The 20,191-nt window shown below is 34.6% G+C and overlaps 2 protein-coding genes across 2 annotated transcripts; both read right to left on the bottom strand.

The window, feature by feature from the left end:
• Nucleotides 1–14,248: 14,248 nt before the first annotated feature.
• On the bottom strand, nt 14,249–17,899 carry LOC112733703 (putative disease resistance protein RGA1). The gene is made up of 2 exons (XM_025782748.3): nt 14,901–17,899; nt 14,249–14,657 (listed from the first exon to the last, which is right to left on the bottom strand). The coding sequence occupies exon 1, from the start codon at nt 17,664–17,666 to the stop codon at nt 15,609–15,611; it is 2,058 nt and encodes a 685-aa protein (XP_025638533.1). The 5' UTR covers nt 17,667–17,899; the 3' UTR covers nt 14,249–14,657; nt 14,901–15,608.
• Nucleotides 14,902–15,378, bottom strand: LOC112720654 (probable disease resistance protein At1g59620). Its single transcript, XM_025771684.1, has one exon. It carries the CDS (start codon nt 15,376–15,378, stop codon nt 14,902–14,904), a length of 477 nt encoding a protein of 158 aa, XP_025627469.1.
• Nucleotides 17,900–20,191: the final 2,292 nt, after the last annotated feature.

Raw genomic sequence — 20,191 nt, 5'->3', positions numbered from 1 at the left:
TTAGTTATTATTTATTTAATTTTTAAAATTAACTTTACTAATTTTCACGCACTCCACGCGATGTCAACGTCTATTTTGCTGAGGAACCTTCGTCATACCTTGCAAGCATTAATTTCTACCACATTTTCACCTTACACCACCATTATTTTTACTTAATTTGACAAACAAATTATGGACCATCTTGTTATTAGATAAGTAAATATTTGTTTCTATGGTTTAATAAACTAAAGTTGATTCATCTGACCAATCACCTAATTAAAGATTGATAACTATTACCTTTGTCGTGATTCATGCCAGAGTTGAAGCCTTCCTCAACTTGCAATTTTGTTGCATCTTAGAGACTTAAAAAAAGACACAATAAAAGTTCCAAACAAACTATTAAACTAAGACTAAGGCATTGAATTATTAAGCAAGCCAGCTACCATGCATTCTTGTTATTAATAACTTCATAATAACATAAACCAAGGAGAAAAATTGTGCATACAAGGAGAATAATCATCGTTTCTACCAACAGCCACATACATTTTTCCAACCAAAAACGTGGTGAAAAAGTAAGCGTAGCAATTGATACCAAAAAACGTGGCTATAGAAAATTGTCCAGAGTTGAACAGATGACTATTTGAAAAGCGTGACCAGTTATAGCCACATTTTTCAGCTTTTCAGTACACTTTTAATTAAAACATGGTAAAAGACAAATTTTCTTGTAGTAATATAACCGAAAAAAAAACTGAATTCAATTTGGTTGTACTCAACTTAAGAATATTGATTAACAATTTGGTTGTCTCTACTAGCTAGGGATCTATCTATTCTTAATATATAAAAGTAGGTACATAGGTTTACCCACATTACTTTTAAGTTATTTTTCTTCTTCTACTTACACCATGTCAGCACTATCGCTTACTTGTCAAAATTTTAAAATCCACCACTCAAATCTTGCCAAATCAACTTTTATTTCAAATAAAAAAAACACAAAAAACAAAACCAACAACTTAACTTTTTCCAAAAAGCTCTGAAAACCAAAGAGCTTATTACTTTTCTCATACTTCTCAAAATCCTCTTCCTCTTGGCACATCTTCCGTACCAAAATCTTATTTTCTCCATCCACTTCCGGTCCCATGAGCCATTGTTTTTTCCTCGAAACAAATTGTCCATCGCAATGTCCATCCCCCGACGGAGCCGCATTGCATAAATTGCAGAAACCAGGGCAAACTCCATTCCTCCTGTTGCAGTTTTTCTGCTGGAGCTCGATTATGGACCAACGTCACCATTCGGCGCGCCAACGTAGGAAATTTGTCCCAGGTATCTTCCTAGAGATTTTCAACTTTTCCGTTTACTCTTCTCATTCTGTTGTTCAATATCATTTTCAATAGTCTTATTTATTTGTTATAAATAATAACATTTTAATTGTGAACTCATTATAAGTAGCACAGGTTTATGTATTCCTCTTTTTTAAACAGTCCTCTCTAACAGTCACAACCAAAATTAATGTGCTTCCACAATTTACATTTATGTGTTCCTCTTTTTCAAATTGTTATTCCACATGTGCAGTTACTTGGAATGGATTATCATTTTTTGACCATGTCTTATTCTCTTTGTTGTAGAAGGATTTGCAGTGGTAATGACAGACGAAAAGAGTTAATACCCAAAATTGCTGGATTAAAGAGGCGGAGAGCAATCCTCTCAAAGAAAGGAAGACAAGAAGATGTGCCTCCAACATATGATTATATCTTCAGTCAAAGAGGAGTGTCAATTTACCTTCCACTTTAGGTTAGTACAAAAGATGAAAATCAACCAATCACTATTTAGTAAAATGTTTTAAAAAAATTAAAACAAAAACCTCTTATTTATTATTATTCAATTGAAACATCAAGTACTAATTAAATACAATAAACATACATTAAAAGTGTCATAATAATAATTATAAAAAATTTCAGTCACAACTATTCAAATTCTACAACTTATACATATTAAGACTCTTATTACTTTTCATTTCTTAATTTCTCATACTAATTGTCAAAAATTTCTTAAATTTAATGTAACATTTTTATATGTTTTTCATTCTCATTCTATTCTTTTAATTATTTACAAACAAAAAAATCGCAGAAAAGACAAAGACTAGCCATTAATGCAAATCGAAAAATGAAAAAAAAAGAAAATACAGTTGTGTATAACTCTAATATAAATAACTTATGTCTTTTTTAAAAATAAATAAATTCAAAACATATTTATAATATGTTCTCTAAAATATTTTTAATATAACATTTATTAAAATATACTATATAATATAAATAATCTACTTCTCCGCGCATTGCGCGGGTCTCACTCTAGTTATTGAAAAAGTAAGCATATAATGGATTATTTTTACAAATAAATGTAACCCTTTTTTATGTGTTAGAGCATCAATTCCATAAGTAATCTGCAGGATTTCTAGCATCATGATCTTAACAAGTTCTCTAATCTGACTGCTCAAAGAATTGCATTTATTATTGGTTTGCATATTTCATTGTCATTGATTTTTGGTATCAATATTAGTGTGAAATATACTTTTCTGGCAACATTTAATTGACTGTGTAACACTTTCAATTGATTGAATTTTGAATTACTAACAAACACGATTTTGACAGAAAAGGAAGGGACAGGAAGAGATACCTGTTGGTGTACCAATCCAATAGACGGCGACGACACGCTGTGTTGTGGCGGCGGAGGAACACGCTTTATGGAATGGAGTTATGAGGCTGAGCTCAATAGATGGGCGAGAGAAGTTGAATGAGTAAGCTTGAAGCTTGAGTAGTGTCCAGTCACCGGAGGAGAGTGGCCACCGTGAAGGTTGGGTGGAGGGGAGCTGGGGAATGAGTGGTACAACTACTGTGTCAAACTGGCAGTGAGTGCGGTGCCCTAATTCCCTAAAACCCCTAACTTGCTTGCTTACGTTCTCTCAACCGGGCTCGGCCCGGCCCATCCGGATAAAACCTGACCTTAGGGCCTATTTGGATAGGTTTATAAGTTTTAACTTTTAACTAATAAAAAGGTATAGTATTAATGTCTGGTACAATTTTCAAAACAAATTATAACTTTTTAAGAAGCTCTCACTGTCCAAAATGAGCCATGACTGGCGCTTAGGAAAATAGTTCCCTAACAAACCTAACAGATTCAAATATAAGATAAATAAGAAGGTTACAAATATTTTTTTGATAAATTAACACTATTTAGAATGAATAATTACCTATTTTAAATAAAAATAAAATAAATAAATATGGATAGATCTTGCCTGTGATATATGAAGCAGATGACGTCTAAGAATTCAATAAAGAATAGATACCCATTGCAGATCATTACTCTTGAATAGAAAGGCTCACATAATCAAATATTTATTCTTGAAAAATATTTTTAGAAAAATGGGATGAGTTTTGCAACTCAGTGACTAGACAATACATCTGTAATCGATATGAGAACATATAAACATTATTATCAAAGTAATTTTAATTAGAAAATAGTAGTTAATAATAACAAGTGAATCAATAAGGGAGTTCTCATACAGAAATCAAATCAAAAGTCCACACTTGAGCGACTCTACCTCTATGGGTAGCCCTTTTCTCTCGTGTGTCCGTGAGGAATAATAGATCCAACGTGTGGCCTACACGTTAGGCTAGCAACGCCATTGCTAGCTGAGGTCTGAGTCAGATGTATCTAAGTTAATGTCATAACGGCCGTTAACTACGATTTTCTAATAGGAGCCTCCTAAAGTAATTCAAAAAATATAATTTCAAATACAAAAAATCTCTGATCTTTCAAATATATAAGGTATCGAATCAAATCGAATCAGATAATACTTTCTCATCAGAAATCTTTTTCAATCATAAGAACATATTTCACAATTTTAAAGTAAGTGAATGCCAACAAATACTTCAATACTTCAAAAGTATATATTCGAGTAAAATCAAATATTCTAAAATAATATAAAACTTTATCAAACATATATATAGTCTCATGTAAAGTTTTTAAGGTACGAGCTTCATAAAAATAATTATTCAACTATAATAAATCAATTATTCTAATCAAATCAAAGTTCTTCAACAATAATTTTATAAATATAATTAAAAACTCAGAATGGCATAAACCAAAAGGTTAACGGTTATAAATGTAAAGCCTACTCACAGCGTAGTCCTAATGGACCAAAGAGACCAAACCCAGAGTGGCAAATTAAAAGGTGAGAAATGTTGGAATAGAACAGAACGAAAGAACGCAGAATTTGGACTGAGCTAGTGGCAGCAACTTCAATTCAAACAACAGCAGCATCGCTACCACTTCTAACCCGTAACAAACAATAGCAAAAGCAAATTAATAAAAAAAGACAGCACGAAAATAGAGCGAGACAGTAAGGTAGATAAAAGCGGAACAGGAATAGAAAGAGATGTCAAGTACAAGCAGAATGGAGTTTGTTTTACCAAGGTAAAGGTATAGTAGTGGTGGTTTTTGGCGGCAACAATTCTGACGACTCCGGTGGCAACATTCATGGCCCTAGAGACTCTAGCAACCAATGAAAAACTAAAAGTAGAAGCAGAACAGAACAATCCCTTCTCTGATGACCTCCTCCACCTGCAAACGAGGCAACCGCAATGACAGTGGACGAGCTCCAGCAAAGCTCCCCTTTCTCTTTCCCATTCGCGCCCTCTTTCTCTGCCTTGTTTGGCGACGATGATGGCCTCAACCGGGATGGCAATGGTCTCAATCAACGGCAGTGGCGGCGACGGGCACAGCGACGACGACAGGACTCCCTCCTTCCTCTTCTCCGTTGCTCGCTTTCCTCTTTCTCCAAGGAAGGTCTGCCATCTCACTCTCATCTCTCTCGTGCGTCTCTTCTTTTCTCTGTGACGGCAACAACGGCACCCATCCCCACCGGTGTCGTCTCTTCCCTCTTCTCCCTTTCTTCTTCCTTTCTTCTTCAATCGCTCCCCCTCTGATTTCTGTTCTCCTCCCTTTTTCTCTTTCTTTCTCCTGTTTGTGGGTGTATGTATTGTAATGAAATTAGGGTAAAATTAGGGATTTTTGGATTAGGGTTAAGGTTGCAAAAAGAGGGGGTAAGGATAGTTTAAAAATTGTAATAAAATTAGAGGGTAGGGTAGTAATAAAAAAAAAGCTTGGGACGTTACATTCTACTCTCGTCAAAAAAACTTTTTCCCTCAAAAATTGATACAGGATGCAAAATGTTACATGATTTTAGCCTTTTACCAAACATGAGAAAGAAGTATAATTGGGTACAAAAGGTTACAAGATAGGTTTGTGTTAAAAAGACGTGGTTAACATTCACACACTCTTGTTCTCTTGATAAGTCAAATACATATGGCGCTTCTTACTATGTTCATCACTTCCAAAGTAGATTCGAAAGTCAAACATCGGGACTAACTTTTTAATTTGTACCAAAATCTTCTTAACTTCCTCCTCAGAATACTCCTACTTCATAATCTTCTTAACGTCGTAAACTTACAAGTTTCACCTCCCGGATCTACAAGCCATGTCCTAAAAACTAATATATCGCTTGCTATATCTAGGGATTACACGTTAACAAATAGAATCTCGAGTTTACTCAAAGGAATATAAAACTTAGGAAGAGAAGAACAAGCATCTCAGATGATGCTCACAAAAATTTGGAAGGATGAGTAAGATTGCAATTAAACAAGGATGTTCAGAAATAACGAAGTGTGCTAGAAAGAGAGTCAAATCACATCTTAATAAAAAATATGAATCAAGGAATTTGAATAGAAACAATAAAAGAAAGATAGAGTATTAGGTTGAAACAAATTCAAGCTGAATAGAAGGAGTACATAGCTCACAAGAGATAGTCACTAAAGTCGATGGCAGTATTCACAAAGGTTTAAGAGAATGATTAAGAACACAATCAGGTAAGATATCCATCAACAATGGATACAACTAAGATAGAATCATTTCACAATCTCAAAGAAAAGATGAGACGAACATTTCAAAAGAAATGATAAAAGCATAAATACTATTACGTCAAACAAATTCAAGTTGAAACAAAAAGATAAAAGGTTTATGAATTGAAGATTAATAGGAGTCACAGGCAAGTATTTTTCCTCAAAAACCCTAGAGGATACTTAAGTGTACAATCAAGTAAAGATATGCATAAACAAAAAGATAAAATCAATAATAGAAAAAACAAAGTAAAGCATAAATTAAAAATACGACAACACATTATAGAATAGGCAACTTAACAATCATAAAAGAAAATCGAAAATAATAACTATCACAAATATCAGTATGCTTCTTTTCCCTTTCTATAGAAACCTTTAACTAAGTACCTTTAAGATTATTATCATGACTTTAGACATTAAATAATTATGTCAATATAAAATTTGATATCTCCTAACTCAAAATAGTAGATAGATTATGTAAAACATGACAAGAAATGTAATTGATCTCTTTGTTGTCTCTTAAGCCAAGATTTACATATACATTTAGGTAGTTAACTCATTATGGTCACTGTTTGTAAAATACAATCATATTATTTTCTATAATCATACAACTAGACTTGGTATAAAGTAACAAATAAATTCACATATAAAATAATGATAATAATAAAACTAAAATTTGAAGTATTGACAATTAACACACTAAGATCGGTTATAATAACTACTTTTTTTTTGCTTTTGACAGAATCCAAGCACATAGCAAAAGAATTTAAAAAAATTGGTATGAGATCATAATTCTTGTAAAGATAAAACACCAAAAAGAGAATCCACCTTCATAAATAGTAAATTGAACTTAAAGCTCATGAACTAAGTACATCGCTACCACTTCTAGCTAGTAACAAACAACAGCAAAAGCAAACTAATCAAGAAGGACAACACGAAAATGGAGCGAGATAGTAAGATAGAAAAAAGTGGAATAGAAATAGAAAGAGATGTCAAGTACTACAAGCAGAATGGGGTTTGTTTTACCAAGGTAAAGGTATAGCAGTGGTGGCTCTTGGCGGCAATAATTCTGACGACTCCGACGGCAACATTTATGGCTCTAGAGACTCCGACAACCAATGGAAAACTAAAAACAGAAACAGAACAGAACAATCCTTTCTCCGGTGACCTCCTTCACTTGCAACGGAGGCAACTGCAATGACAGTGGAAGAACAGAAGGCTGGCTCTGTCTCGCGGTGGTGGAAGGCAGCAGCATCTCGACAACAAGCTCCAGCAGAGCTCCCCTTTCTCTCTCTTCTGTTCGCGCCCTCCTTCTCTGCCTTGTTTGGCAACGACGATGGCATCAACTGGGACGGCGACGGTCTCGATCAAAGGCAGTAGCGGCGACGGGCACAACATCGACGACAGGGCTCCCTCCTTCTTCTTCTCTGTCGCGCGCTTTCCTCTTTCTCCATGGAAGGTCTGCGATCTCACTCTCATCTCTCTCGTGCTTCTCTTCTTTTCTCTGCGACGGCAACAGCGGCGCCCAGCCCCGCTGGCATTGTCTCTTCCCTCTTCTCCCTTTCTTCTTCTTCTTTTCTTCTTCAATCGCTCCCTCTCTGATTTTTGTTCTCTTCCCTTTCTCTCTTTCTTTTTCCTATTTGTGGGTGTATGTGTTGTAATGAAATTAGGGCATAATTAAGGATTTTTGGATTAGGGTTAATGTTAGAAAAACAGGGGTAAGGATAGTTTAGAGATTTTGATAAAATTAAAGGGTAGGGTAGTAATAAAAAAAAAGATTGGGACGTTACAGAATCTATTTAAATACTTATAGAGAAGTTAAAAAAAATTACTTCACTCATTATAAAAAGTTTTTTTATCATATTTTTTTAAAATAAGTACTTTTAGAACTAAAAATAAAAAATAAAATAATTTATTTATAAGTTATTTTAAATATAAGCATTTATTATTTAAACTATTTTTTCAAAAAAAAAATTAATTAAGCTGTTTACATAAACTAAACCTTAATTAGATTGATTAATAGACCACTAGAATTCAAAATTTAGTGTATTACCAAACTAGTAATTCAATTTGCTAATAATATATAAACAATATTTGATATTATGAAGGTGAATTATATGGTAAAGATGTAAGTTTACAGATCTTTCTTTTTATGGGATGAAAGAGAAATTGAAAAAGGTAGGTGGTGCACGAAATTGCAATCACACTTTTGCAATCCCGCACAACTAACCAGCAAGTGCACTGGGTCGTCCAAGTAATACCTTACGTGAGTAAGGGTCGATCCCACGGAGATTGTCGGCTTGAAGCAAGCTATGGTTATCTTGTAAATCTTAGTCAGGATATCAAAGATTATCAGGGTTGATTGTGAAAAGTAAAAGAACATGAAATAAGTACTTGTTTTGCAGTAATGGGGAACAGGCTGAGGTTTTGGAGATGCTCCATCTTCTGAATCTCTGCTTTCCTACTGTCTTCTTCATCAAACACGTAAGGCTCCTTCCATGGCAAGCTGTATGTAGGGTTTCACCGTTGTCAATGGCTACCTCCCATCCTCTCAGTGGAAATGTTCAACGCACCCTGTCATGGCACGGCTATCCATCTGTCGGTTCTCAATCAGGCCGGAATAGAATCCAATGATTCTTTTGCGTCTGTCACTAACGCCCCACCCTCAGGAGTTTGAAGCTTGTCACAATCATTCAATCATTGAATCCTACTCAGAATACCACAGACAAGGTTTAGACCTTCCGGATTCTCTTGAATGCCGCCATCAATTCTAGCTTATACCACGAAGATTCTGATTAAAGAATCCAAGAGATATCTACTCAATCTAAAGTAGAACGGAGGTGGTTGTCAGGCACGCGTTCATAGTTGAGAATATGATGAGTGTCACGGGTCATCACATTCATCCGGGTTAAGAACAAGTGATATCTTAGAACGGAAGCAAGCATGATTGAATAAGAAACAGTAGTAATTGCATTAATCCATCAAGACACAGCAGAGCTCCTCACCCCCAACCATGGGGTTTAGAGACTCATGCTGTAAGAAGTACACAAAGAAACGTGTAAAGTGTCATGAGGTACAGATACAATGTCAAAAGATCCTATTAATAGTGAACTAGTAACCTAGGGTATACAGAAATGAGTAAATGACGTAAAAATCCACTTCTGGGTCCACTTAGTGTGTGCTTGGGCTGAGCATTGAAGCTTTCATGTGTAGAGACCTCTTCTGGAGTTAAACGCCAGCTTTCATGCCAGTTTGGGCGTTTAACTCCAACTAGAATGTGACCCGCGCGATGCGCGGGACGGTAAATTAATAATAGTATATAATAAATATTAAAAATTATTATGTTTTGTAGAATTAAATGAAATATGTATAAACTAAAAATAAATTTAAATGATATTTTATTTAAAAGAAATGGTAGTACAAAGTATTTGGATGTTGGAATTGATTTTTGCATTTGGTTTAATTGATGCAATTGATCTTCTTATGTGACACTCGTCTTCTTTTTTTTATTGGTTGCTGTTAGAGTTGTTGCTTTCTTCTTTCTGTCATAGGTTATTGTGAAGGCATGTTCCTTATGAATTGGTGAGTTGTGTGCACTTTCTTTTGTGTTGTTTGCTCTCTCTTTGCATGTATGGTCTTCTTCCGAAAATGTGTCTTGAATTTGTATCTTTTTTTTCTCCTCAACCTCTTGATAGGTATGTGATCTTCGTATGATGATATTAGTGTTGGCGAAGTTGGTTCCTATAATCAATGAATAATATAAATTAGAAATAAAAATGATGTTTTAAATAAGTGATTTTTTTAGTATTACTTGTTTTATTTGTTGTAATGGGTGTTGCTGTTCAGTGTTTTTAGTTGGAACAAATGTCTTGGTAACGGTGTATTGTTGAGAACCTTCTTTGAGATTAAACTCATTTAGTTTGACTTCAAAAATAAGTGTGAGGTTGCACAAGTTTTTCAATTGGGGTGGTGCTTCAAGATCATTACTTTTCTGGAGTGTGATTAGATTTGAAGCAGTTGTGTCCAACAATTTTTTTGCTTCGCCATCAAATAATACAAAAGTTGCTGTAGCACTTTGATCTGAAACCTTTAATTGAATTCTGAACCTAAAATAAGTATTAGGTTTATAATTGCTAAAATTGTAAAGATCTTTTCCTATTCCAATATTCCATTTATGTTATCATTAGGTATATTGTATTTGAGTAAGAATGAATGTATGATGCATGTTGTGAGATTTTTTTGTCATACCTGATAATCAGATTCCCATTGCATAGCCATTAGATCTTGAATAGTTATTCGATTTCTAATCATTCTACTCTGAAGATTTGTGTTGGCATTGTCTTGGCTTGGTATCTCCATTACTTCTTCATGTTGATCAGTCCTGTTTAGGAATTTTTTTATATTTATTAAATTGAATAATTAAATAAATGAATTAATTTTTGAGAGATTTATTTGTTATGAAATACCCATAAGTCAGCTGTGTGAATTCTTCAATTTCTGGATTGATATAGATTTTTGTACTTGAAGTTGTGCTAACCTAATAATCACCTAATATTATAATATAATAGGTTATATAAAATAAGATTGTGTTGTATTGTGTCAATTAATGTATTATATAAAATATAATTCTTTGAACTAAAAAAAATAATAATAAATTAAATTTTTTTGAAAAAGATCATACCTTTATATTCACTAACCAATGTTGATGTGAGTGCAACAATTTTTTGGCCCTTAATTTGTGTTGTAATTTCTTTATTTATCTGATTTGAGAGATTTCTCCACAACTTGACTTTTAACACGATGTTCCTAAAATTAATAGTATTTTGTTAATAACTATATATCTAAATGAAAAATGAATTGGTTGTATATTTTTTTACTCTTTGAGTATCAATTCCATTTTTCATATTTTTGTGGGTTTTCCTTTAACATCTACTTGTTCTTCTTCTCCTATTGCATGCAGTTTTTCAATGACATCTACAATAAAAAGAACAAAAATGTGTTGATTTTTTTAATAAATTATTTTTAATAAGAATAATTGAAATAATATAAAATAAAATTACCTGTTAAAATTTGTCTTTGACCCACTCTGAGCATGGAGGAAATAGGACCTTGGTACGGAGAGGTGCCAAGAAGAAGAGGGTTTCGAGAAGCATGAGAAGAGTAAGGAGTTTTCAGGCGAGAAGCATGAGAAAAGTAATGAACTCTTTGGTTTTCAGAGGTTTTTTTGGGGTAAATGTTAATTTGTGTTTTTGTTGTTTTTTATTCTGTTTTTTAGTTTTTTTTTGTTAATAACTATATATCTAAATGAAAAATGAATTGGTTGTATATTTTTTTACTCTTTGAGTATCAATTCCATTTTTCGTATTTTTGTGGGTTTTCCTTTAACATCTACTTGTTCTTCTTCTCCTATTGCATGCAGTTTTTCAATGACATCTACAATAAAAAGAACAAAAATGTGTTGATTTTTTTTAATAAATTATTTTTAATAAGAATAATTGAAATAATATAAAATAAAATTACCTGTTAAAATTTGTCTTTGACCCACTCTGTCAGATAATGTTTCAAGTGATGCAAATTTAAAATAGTGTTGGAGAATGTTCAAAACTGGATCTTTGATTTCTTTCACAATAGTTGTTATTAAAAAATTTGTTTTCATAGTACCTTTAATTACTCTATATAAATCATTTGCATCTTCTATTTTCAATTTTTTATAGTATAAACTTTTTCTTCTTCTAACAAATTTTTGAATTTGTTTATCATATTTTTCTTCACAATTACATGATTATATGTGCAATGTCTAAAAAGAAGTATAGAGATTTAATTTTCGGACCAGTTGGAGCATTGTAGAGGTCGACCTTATTCCGAAGCGTGTTATACCTGTAGATACAACCATTTTCACAAAAAATATGTATGAGAAATTTTAGAAGAAAGAAATATAAACATTACTCTAGACGTAAGAAATTGATTACTTATGAAGAAATATATTATCGCAAGTTTTTTCAAAAGAGTTTGATATAAAATTACTCATCGACTCACAATGTGTAAGAGATGACTTACTTTATAGAAGATATATTCTCATGAGTTTGTTGAAATGCCATTGATATGGAATCAAGTACTGCAAGCATAAACGACTGGTAAAGAATAAGTTTATGAATAAAAAAGATAAAAGATAAGTTAAGTATATCTACTTTTAATTTCTTATATAAAATTACCTCAATGTTGTAATCCTTAGAAAAATACTTGGCACGAATTTTCTTCGTTGGACGAATTTTCTTAGTTGGCCTGGTTTCTGCAATTGATGCAATGCGGAGAGGTGCCAAGAAGAAGAGGGTTTCGAGAAGCATGAGAATAGTAAAATTTGATTCGAGGAAAACACAATGGCTCATACCGGAAGAGCATGGAGGAAATAGGACCTTGGTACGGAGAGGTGCCAAGAAGAAGAGGGTTTCGAGAAGCATGAGAAGAGTAAGGAGTTTTCAGGCGAGAAGCATGAGAAAAGTAATGAACTCTTTGGTTTTCAGAGGTTTTTTTGGGGTAAATGTTAATTTGTGTTTTTGTTGTTTTTTATTCTGTTTTTTAGTTTTTTTTTTTAATTTGAAAATAGAAGTTGATTTGGCAAGATTTGAGTGGTTGAAATTTGGCAAGATTTGATTGGTTGTTTCTAAAATTTTGCCATGTAAGCAATATTGCTGACATGGTGTTAGTAGAATAAGAGGAATAACTTAGAAGTAATGTGGTGCATGCTTATGTATCTACTTTTATATATTAAGAATAGATTTTTATGCCAGTTCCAGCGTTAAACGCTGGAAATTCTGAGGCTGATTTGCAACGCCGGTTTGGGCCATCAAATCTCGGGCAAAGTATGGACTATTATACATTGCTGGAAAGCCCAGGATGTCTACTTTCCAACGCCGTTGAGAGCGCGCCAATTGGGCTTTTGTAGCTCCAGAAAATCCACTTCGAGTGCAGGGAGGTCAGAATCCAACAGCATCTGCAGTCCTTTTCAGCCTCTAAATCAGATTTTTGCTCAGGACCCTCAATTTCAGCCAGAAAATACCTGAAATCACAGAAAAACACACAAACTCATAGTAAAGTCCAGAAAAGTGAATTTTAACTAAAAACTAATAAAAATATACTAAAAACTAACTAAATCATACTAAAAACATACTAAAAACAATGCCAAAAAGCGTATAAATTATCCGCTCATCAGTAGGACTCGCACTTTGAATAATAATAAAATAATAAAAAATAACTATAAAAAGAATTTATTTTCTCTCTCTGTACCACTTCAATCTGTACAATAGAGTGTCCCTATTATGAAATGTAATAACATATTCGAATAACCGATCGAAACGAACAGGATCAGAATGAAAAAATTAGCAAAGAATAGGATTCATTTTAAAATTTTGCAAAATTTAAACTCACGGATAGAATTAGAATAAAACTTATAGGAGATTCGAACCTACAATTCCTTAATTTAATATGGAGAGACTATGCCATTTGAACTATTACTCGTTGACATTCTATTTTACACATTATTATCTTTAAATATTCGGATAGTATCAGAAATTGTATAATACTAATATTAATCTTTGGTCGGCTTAATGAATTAGTACAACTAAAATTTTCAAGAAATATTAAATAGATTAGGAAAAGAAAAAGTCAATTTGTATAAGAAAAAATCTTCATAATATTTCTTTGTAAGTTGTAATATTTTGTCATTCCAATATTTTCTTACGTATTATTTGTACATTAAAAAAATAATTTTTAAATTAATTATTATGTATTTATAATTTTATATATAAATATATATATAATTTAATTTATTTTTAATATATATTTTATATTAATAACTAATTTTAATATATACCTAATTAATTTTCTTTATGTGATATTTTGTTATTCCAACGTTTTTTTATGTAATATTTTGGTCCAACATTGATCATCAATATGATTTCAAGACACGGTTATTGTTCAGAACCTAAAAGATATATAAATCAATAAAGGAAAAACATAGGTAGACAATAAAAATACTAAACAATTTGAACAATAGATATATAGGATGTTCATTTCAGTAGATGTGCGGATGGTTACAATGACCATCTTGAACAACATGAACAACCACCAATCAAATAAAAATACACTACACTCTAATTTAATATTATTAATTAAATTTAAGATTAATTTACTCTTTTAACCTTATTAATTCACATTGTTTACACATTATTCAAAAATATTGTTGGTTACCTATACTTTTCCTAAAAATATTTAATAATGTTAACCCTAAAGTTAAAGGATAAAATAGAAATACACAGATATTCATTAAAAGGCTACTAATTATATTCAGAATGATGGTGTTACAAGTTCTCTGAGGTAACACATGGAAAGAGGAAAATTAGAGTGAAATCTCACAGAATATAGAAAGCAAACTCAATAGTCATGCAAGTACATAGCCATAACTTATTACATCATGATCATAGCAGCAAAGCCTAGATGTTTGCCAAACTGAGTTGAAATCACACAACTGTGCTATAATATCTAGATACAATTTATTGAGAAATTGGCCTTTAATTTCGGCACCAGACACCACAGACCTTCAATCTCCAACTTCTTAAGAGCTTTTTTAATATAGAGCGCAGAAAAGTTGAAAACACACATCTGTGCAACATTTTTTGGAGACTCCTCAGTGGTTGCAGATTTTGAACACACTAAACTGGACTTGATTAACTGGGAGGAGAAATAATATCGTTAATAGGTACTGACAAGCATAGTTTTGCAAACAAGTAAGAAGTAACTTTTAATAATTTTAAGAAATTATTGCCGAGTCTATTTAAAGTGTTAACTTAAAATCAGTGTACTTAAATTGCAAAACAAGCAAACTGAAACTATGAAATCACAGTTGTATGCTATGCAGAGTCCACATATTTGACAAAGAAATATTACTATAGGATAGTTTGAAGAATAGCTTACCTTAATCTGCTTTGTTTATTGAATCCATGCTCTTCATCTCTTTTTGCTCCTTTTCTTTTTCTAGTAGCAAAGAACATCCTTCAATAACTGGTTTCAGATTTTCCTTGCTCTTGATGTAGTCAGGAAGTGATTCTAACTTTTCACAGTTTACAACTGACAAAGAAGACAGTAGAGGCATAATATTCTTATCTCCACCATTGACATTGAGTCCAGTCCACTCTTCCCACTTATCCAACTTCATGAAGTGAAGCTTTCTCAATCTGGGAAATGCAATTATTGCATCAGACGAGGAGCCTTTGTTGCCAGCATCCTCATGGTTTAATCCTATTCCTAGAAATTGGAAATCTACCTTCTCCACATTAGGCATATTCTTGATCTCAAGTGATTCAAGGAGTGGGAGTTTCCCTAAAGGCGGCAAAACATTGCATTCACTGCAGTTAACAAGCATTAGATGTTTTAGCACATTCAGTTCAATCATCCAGTTGGGGAATGAACTTCCTCGGTAGTAAAATATTCCAAGGAATTGCAATTGAGGAGGTGCTTCTAAACTATCAAGTAGGACTTGATTGTCGCCCTTCAATCCTACGATAGAAAACCACAGTTCCAAGCCACGCAGATTTTTCTTGTTCTTTAGACCAGCTCTTTTAGCTTCAGAAATTTCAGTTTCACCACCCAATCCATCTATGGTAAGACACCCTTCGATATTCTTTAGATTTTCCAAATCTCCAAGACTGCATGCTTTGCTTCTCTAGCACCACCACTGCTCCCGAAGAATCGATTTAAGGTTCTCAACAAGGTTAAGCTTGCAATCCCTTTTGGTAAGTAGCTAAGGCTTGCTGTCCAGAGAATCTCAAGATGTCGCAACTTGATCAATTTTCCTATACTTTTTGGCAGTTTCTGAAGACTATCACATCCGTTGAGATTTAAAGTTTGCAAATTAAGCAAATTACTTATTGCAGAAGGCAACTTTTTTAGCTCATGATTGAAAGACAAGTTAAGGTACCTTAGATGTAGCAATTCAGCTGCCTTCAACGGAAGCTCCTTTATTGCACAAGATCTCAAATCCAACGCCCTGATCCTCTTCAGAGAATGCAGAAGGCTGGCAAGATTTGTTGGATCTATGTCGGAAGACTCGGACAAAACCATTAGAGTGTGTAGTTTACCTGCATTGTCAATTGAATCTGGGAAAGAGGTTTGAGCTTCAAGACACAGGGTACAGTGACGAAAGCGAGGAGGCTTTGTTAAGGTGTCATTGTCTCCGGACTCTTCCACGGTTGCCCCTTCATCAAGAAACTTTATGCAGTATTCGTTTCGCGCAAGATCTTGGATAAATTCATGCATTCCTTCCTCCAATTTGCAAACGAAGGCGCCCTCGCCATCCGGTTCAAATTCTTGGAAGGCAGAGCAATCTCGCAATTGCTTGACGTATTTCCAGCCTTGTATTTCCATCTTGTCCTCTTCATGGGAGGCAATAAAGCCCTGTGCCATCCACAGTTTGACGAGTTTGTCAACTTGAATGGAGTGATTCTTAGGGAAGATGGAACAATACAGCAAGCATTGTCTCAAAGCAGGAGGCATTCTAGAATACAAGTATTCACTCAACATGGATGCAGATGTCAAGTCGTACCACCACAGCTTTTCACTCATCATTACATGATGCCATTCTTCGTAAGATCTGCCACGCAACATAACACCAAAAGATTTAGCAACAACTGGCTTCCCCTCGCACTTTTCTGCTATTTGTCTTCCAACTTGGCCGAATATCCTTTCCACGGTTGACTCATTCTTCAGATCATCACCAAATGCGTGATGTTTGATAATTGACCAGCAAGCTTCGGGGGAGAGACTTGTCATTAACACGGTGTGTGTGGATTCTTCTACTTCTTTTGCTACTTTTGCCACTTCCTTCTTCCTCGTGGTTATCAAAATTCTACACGAGGAACTACGGAAGACGTTCATTAGATCTGACAAGTGGTTCGAATCGAGCTTGACGACGTCGTCCAGAACAAGAAGGAGTTCCCTGTCCACTATGAACTTATGAAGCTCAAGTTCCAATAATTCAAATTCATCACCAACGTACTCTGGTTTTTCAGGAGCAAATTCCAGCATAGTCTTAACAATTCGCTTCACATTGAATTGTCGAGAGACAGTTACCCATACCATGAAATGAAACTTACTTTTCACTTGAGTACTGTTGTAGACACTTCGGGCTAGTGCAGTCTTTCCTGTTCCAACCTCGTCACCAACAATGCATATGCATCTATGATATCCCTTAGTCAACCTTCTAATTAAGCCTTGAATTTCAGCATCTCGACCAACCAGGAGCTCTTTGCCAATAATATTCGAATGCAGATTTACTGGCTCGAGCTCAGCCTCGGGTACTGGTAGTTCCGAACTCGAACTAAGTTTCAACTCGCGGACCTCTTTAATTAAGGTCTCAAACTCGCGAATGATTCTTGTCACCTTACGTTGTTGTTGAAGGAGTGGAAGGCCTACAAAGCGTAACCTCTTCGCCTGTTGCACTAATTCGAATTCTTCTGAAACATCAATTAACTCATAGCATAGATCTTTAACGCCCTGAAACCATGACTTCACTTCTTGATGCTTCACTTGTTTCTTCTCTGCGTCTTCGATGAAATTCTGGACATTATGGGATATCTCTGATGCCCTCGGCCACAGTCTCCTGTTAACCACCTCATGATGAGATTCCGCGTTCTCCAAAACCTTTGCTCCCGCTATGATCACTGTATCGCGATTATTGCCCATGGTACATCACTTTGTTTTCTGATTGTTTGAGTGTTTGAGAACCCAGGAAGGTACGTAGCGGAACTCCAATATTAATAAATAGAACGCCACTCGCGAATGTATGTATCTGTTTTCTGTTAGTTTGTTTGGTTTGACTTGAGCTCAGGACAAGTCTATTTTAGGGGGCCAGGTCGGAACCATTGGCACGCTCCTTATGCATCATTAGGGCCAACGGGCAAAATTATAGTTACAGGGTATGCAATGGAACGGTGATGCTACCCGACAAGTCTTAACAAAAAATTTTAGTTGAAGCAGAATGAATGAGTAAAAGCATAAAAAAAAAATTAGTTGGACTTTGATAAACCACTATTTTATGATTTATATTGTGTTTAATTGTGTGGTTTTATCATGATCCTTACCCACTTATTCATTAATTTAGCATGCATTTATATTTCCTTCCTAGAATTATTACATGGTTGAAAACTGCTTCCTAGAGACTTTTTATTATGCATTTTAGTTCTCCGTTATCCCATTCGATGCCGTGATCTGTGTGTTAAGTGTTTCAGGCTTTATAGGGCATGGATGAGTTGGAGATTGGGAGGGAAGCTAGTAAAAATGGAAGGAACACAAGAAATTGAAGAGACAACCAGCGAGAAGCGGCGCGGCCGCATGGCTCACGCGTTCGCGTGGCAGAGGAGAAATCGCGGTGACGCGGCCGCATGGCTCACGCGACCGCGCGGAAAGGAACAGCACAAGTGATGCGGAGGCGTGGACGACGCGAACGCGTGGCACGAAAAGAACGCGAATGACGCGTCTGCTTGGACGACGCGATCGCGTGACATGCGCGATCTGCACAATCTGCAGAATTCGCTGGGGGAGATTTCGGGCCCGATTTTGACCCAGTTCTCGGCCCAGAACAGCAGACTAGAGCCAAGGAACATGCAGAAACGAAAAAAACAACATTCATTTCACACAGTTTTGAGTTTTTAGATCTAGTTTTACTCCTCCTTTAGGTTTTCCTTCTCTCTAGACAATTGATACTTTTAGGATTTTATTTTTCTACTACTTTTACATTGGGATATTGAGAAGAGTCATCACCTCATCAAGACTTCGTCATTCTAGTTCGTTTTCTTTACTTGGCTTTACTCTTCTATGACCTTTGTTTTGTTAATTTTGCCATTGGAATATTATTAGGATTTACTCAATATAAGGATTATTCTTATTTTCATTGGATTATTTTTTATTTCTATTTGTAATGTCTTCTTTTAATTTCTTCGCATATGTTATGATTTTTGCATTCACAATGAGTGAGTAGTTCCCTAACTTGATGGGGAGTTGATTAAAAGGAACCAATTGAGTTGGAAGACTTGAAAGAAAGATTGTAATTGGGTTTGCTGTTTGATTGCTTTCTAGTCACTAATATCAATCACTTTTAATTAAGTGGATTGTAATTTGTGAACAGACGTAGCATTCCAACCTGTTTGACTTTCCTTTACCTAGTAAAGGATAACAAAACAGAATAACTTTTAATTATCAATTAATCTTGAGAGTATTCCAACTACAATAGGAATTCCAACTAATCAACTCCCAGTCAAGGCATTTATTTATATTATTAAATTTCATCAATTTAATTTCCTGTTATTCAACTCAACCCTTTTTGAAAACATCTGATTAATAAAATAGCACACCTTTCTGCAACTCGTTGGGAGACGATCTGGGATTCATACTCCCAGTATTTTAAATTTGAACTTCTGTGACATATTTCTAAATTGATAAGTGGATTTTCGGTGAGTTAAGAACTATACTTGCAACGTACACATTTTAATAATTTTTAATTCACCAATTTCCGCTCCCATCAATTTTTGGCGCCGTTGCCGGGGAGTTGCAACAGTGTGTTAATTTATTGATTAGTATTTATTTTTATTGCAATTTTTTTTCTTTTCATTTATTCACTATGAACTGCACGTTTCTTTCGTTAAATGACGCGTTCGCTTCCTGATCCAAGCTTACCAGCATTTGACCCCGAAATTGAAAGAACTCTTTCACATATAAGGCGAGCTAGGCGTAGGCGACTCCTCGTTGAGGACGAACCGGAACCGTCATTTAAGGAAGAAACAAACCCCCTTTCTACTGATGCAGTTCATTTACGTGCAGGTGACATGGCAGCACCCAGAAGAGTCACCATCCAGGAGGAAGGAGCCCCTGATTTTACGCTCCAACCATTCCAGGGGCACTACCCAGCAATAGCTGTAGATTTTGAAATAAAATCTTCACTACTCAACTTGATGCCCAAATCTCATGGCTTACCTGCTTAAGAGCCTATCAAGCATCTTAGGGATTTTTCACACCGCTTGCTCTACTGTTAAGCGTGATGGAGCTGATGAAATCTCTATTCTATTAAAAGCCTTCCCGTTTTCTCTAGAGGGAAAGGCAAGAGAGTGGTACTACACTCAGCCCAGATAAACTATTTCCAACTGGGATACACTTAGGAGAGAATTTCTGGATAAATTCTTTTCAGCTAAAGTTGCTGACAAACTAAGGATGGA

This window comes from Arachis hypogaea, chromosome 2 (assembly GCF_003086295.3).
Source record: "Arachis hypogaea cultivar Tifrunner chromosome 2, arahy.Tifrunner.gnm2.J5K5, whole genome shotgun sequence".
Lineage (NCBI taxonomy): Eukaryota > Viridiplantae > Streptophyta > Magnoliopsida > Fabales > Fabaceae > Arachis > Arachis hypogaea.
Note: the sequence above shows the minus strand (reverse complement) of the source record. Positions and strands in the feature narration are given on the sequence as shown.

Excerpts from the sequence above, each read along its gene's own strand:
- LOC112720654 (XM_025771684.1), bottom strand. The coding sequence starts at position 15,378 with ATGATTGAACTGAATGTGCTAAAACATCTAATGCTTGTTAACTGCAGT.
- LOC112733703 (XM_025782748.3), bottom strand. The coding sequence starts at position 17,666 with ATGGGCAATAATCGCGATACAGTGATCATAGCGGGAGCAAAGGTTTTG.